The 2538-nt window shown below is 36.5% G+C and overlaps 1 protein-coding gene across 1 annotated transcript in view; it reads left to right on the top strand.

Moving 5' to 3' along the window:
* The window catches only part of LOC123235352 (olfactory receptor 2D2-like), a 5979-nt gene extending 5412 nt beyond the window's left edge, over positions 1–567 (top strand). Inside the window, 2 exon segments of the mRNA XM_044661465.1 lie at positions 52–215; positions 218–567. Of these exon segments, the coding sequence (XP_044517400.1) occupies positions 52–215; positions 218–567 (514 nt within the window).
* Positions 568–2538: the final 1971 nt, after the last annotated feature.

Raw genomic sequence — 2538 nt, 5'->3', positions numbered from 1 at the left:
ATATTTGGCTATCTGTGATCCCATGCACTACTCTCTTATCATGACAGGAAGGTTATGTTGCCTCTTGTCATTGGGGTGCTGGAGCAGTGGTTTTCTAGTTTCAATTGTAGACACTGCATTCACATTACACCTACCCTATCAAGGAGACAATAAAATTTCTCATTTCTTTTGTGAGGCTCCAGCAATCTTGGCTATAGCATCTGGAGATACCTATAGCTCAAAGCCATTTTCCTCATGGGTGTGGTGATTCTTCTTGCACCTGTGTCCTTGATCCTGGTTTCCTATGGCTCTATCATAGTGACTGTCATCAGGATGAAGACAGCTTCAGGAAGGCTTAAGGCATTTTCTACCTGTGGCTCTCACCTTTTAGTGGTTATCCTTTTTTATGGAACAGGAATCATGACTTATATGACACCCAAGTCCTCTAAGGAGCAGGGGAAACTGGTGTCTGTGTTTTATGCTGTGATAAACCCCATGCTTAACCCCCTCATCTACAGCCTACGGAACAAAGATGTAAAAAGAGCATTCAGGAATGCAACCAACAGAGGGAAAGTCTGCAAACTCTGAGCCTCACAATGTAATTGTATTCATCAATGCATTTCATTTTCAAAATTTGTTGTATCACAACTACCATCACCAGCACCAACAGCACCACCACCATAATTTCATACATATAAAATGCATTTCCCCTCATGATTGATGATAGAGAATGCTCTTACTATTGCTTTATAAATGGACATAGACTATTTGCATATCATATACCAACAAGTCACTTACCCTTGTTTGTCTTAGTTTTTTCATCTCTAAAATGAGCTATAGAAGGAAATGGCAAATCATTCCAGTATCTTTACCAAGAAGTTCCCCAAAAGGGACACAAAGAGTCAGACATAATTGAAATGACTAAACAATAAGGGCAGTAAGTTGATACAGTAGATAGAGCACTGGGCCTGGAGTCAAGAAGATTGAAGTTCAAATCCAGCCTCAGATATTACTAGCTAAGTGACCTCCAGCCTCATCTTCTTCATATGTAAAACAAGCTAGAGAAGGAAATGGCAAAACTTTCTAGTATTTTTCAAAAAAAATCCACCTCAAATGGGAATGTGAAGAGTTGGATACAATTAAAACAACTGAACAATACCAGCAATGTGACTCAGATGTGAGGTTATCTATCACTCTAGACATCTTCACTAATATGAAGTATTCAAGGATGAGTTTTATTAATGTAGAGTTATCACAGCTCCTGGACATTCTGCACTAAATTTTAGGGAGAAAGAGTAATGCCTCACGTTAAGAACCATAAAAGGAAGACATTTGAAAAGCTAATGGGATTTAAAAAAAATAAAGCATGAAAGAAAAATGTAACATGATAATCAATCATTAATGTATAGTGTTCTACATGTATTCAGTTATAGTACCATGATGTTCTTTCTAGGTAGGACAATATCACAAATATTGTGTTCAGTAATAAAGTATCTGGCACATAGTAAATACTCAATCAGTGCTTATTGACTTATTGACTTAATATTGCTAAGCTGATATGCCCAAAGGAAAGTAACAAAAATGATAGAGAAGAAAATGTGCATAGTAATAGTATTAATAAGCGTTTTTAGAAAAAATGTCAGAGGACCAAGGAAGAGATAGAGAACATTACAAAATGTAAAATGAATGACTTTGATTATATAAAATTAAAAAGGTTTTGTAGAAACATAACCAATGCAACCAAAATGAGAAGGAAAGCAAAAAACTGGGAGAATATTTTTATAACAAAACTCTGAAAAAACAGTTTAATTTCCCCAATATATAAGGAACTAAGTCAAATTTACAAAAAATCAAACCATTCCCCAAAGGACAAATGGTCAAGGGACATGAATAGGCAGTTTTCACATGATGAAATCAAAAGTATCAATAAGCACATGAAAAAAGTGTTCTAAATCCCTCCTGATTAGAGAAATAGAAATTAAAACAAATTTGAGGTACCACCTCACACCTAGCTGACTGGCCAATATGACAGCAAAGGAAAGTAATAAATGTTGGATGGGATGTGGCAAAATTGGAGCTCTAACACACTTCTGATGAAGTTGTAAATTGGTACAACCATTCTGAAGGGCAATTTGGAACTATGCACAAAGGGCTTTAAATGAATGCCTGACCTTTGACTCAGCCATACCTCTGCTGGGTTTGTACCCCAAAGAGATAATAAGGAAAAAGAATTGTACAAAAATATTTATAGCAGTGCTCTTTGTGGTGGCAAAAAAATTGGAAAATGAGGAGGTGTCCATCGATTGAGGAATGGCTGAATAAATTGTGGTATATGTTGCTGATGGAATATTATTGTGCTTAAAGGAATAAAGAAATGGAGGAATTCCATGTGCATTGGACCAACCTCCAGGAATTGATTGCAGAATGAAAGGAGCAGAACCAGGAGAACATTGTACACAGAGTCTGCTACATTATGGCACAATCAAATGTAATAGACTTTTCTACCAGCAGCAATGCAATGATCCAGGAGAATCCAGAGGACCTTGTGAGAAAGAACAC

Source organism: Gracilinanus agilis, chromosome 2 (assembly GCF_016433145.1).
Source record: "Gracilinanus agilis isolate LMUSP501 chromosome 2, AgileGrace, whole genome shotgun sequence".
Taxonomy (NCBI): domain Eukaryota; kingdom Metazoa; phylum Chordata; class Mammalia; order Didelphimorphia; family Didelphidae; genus Gracilinanus; species Gracilinanus agilis.
The sequence above is the reverse complement of the archived record's forward strand: the minus strand, read 5'-3'. Positions and strand labels throughout refer to the sequence as shown.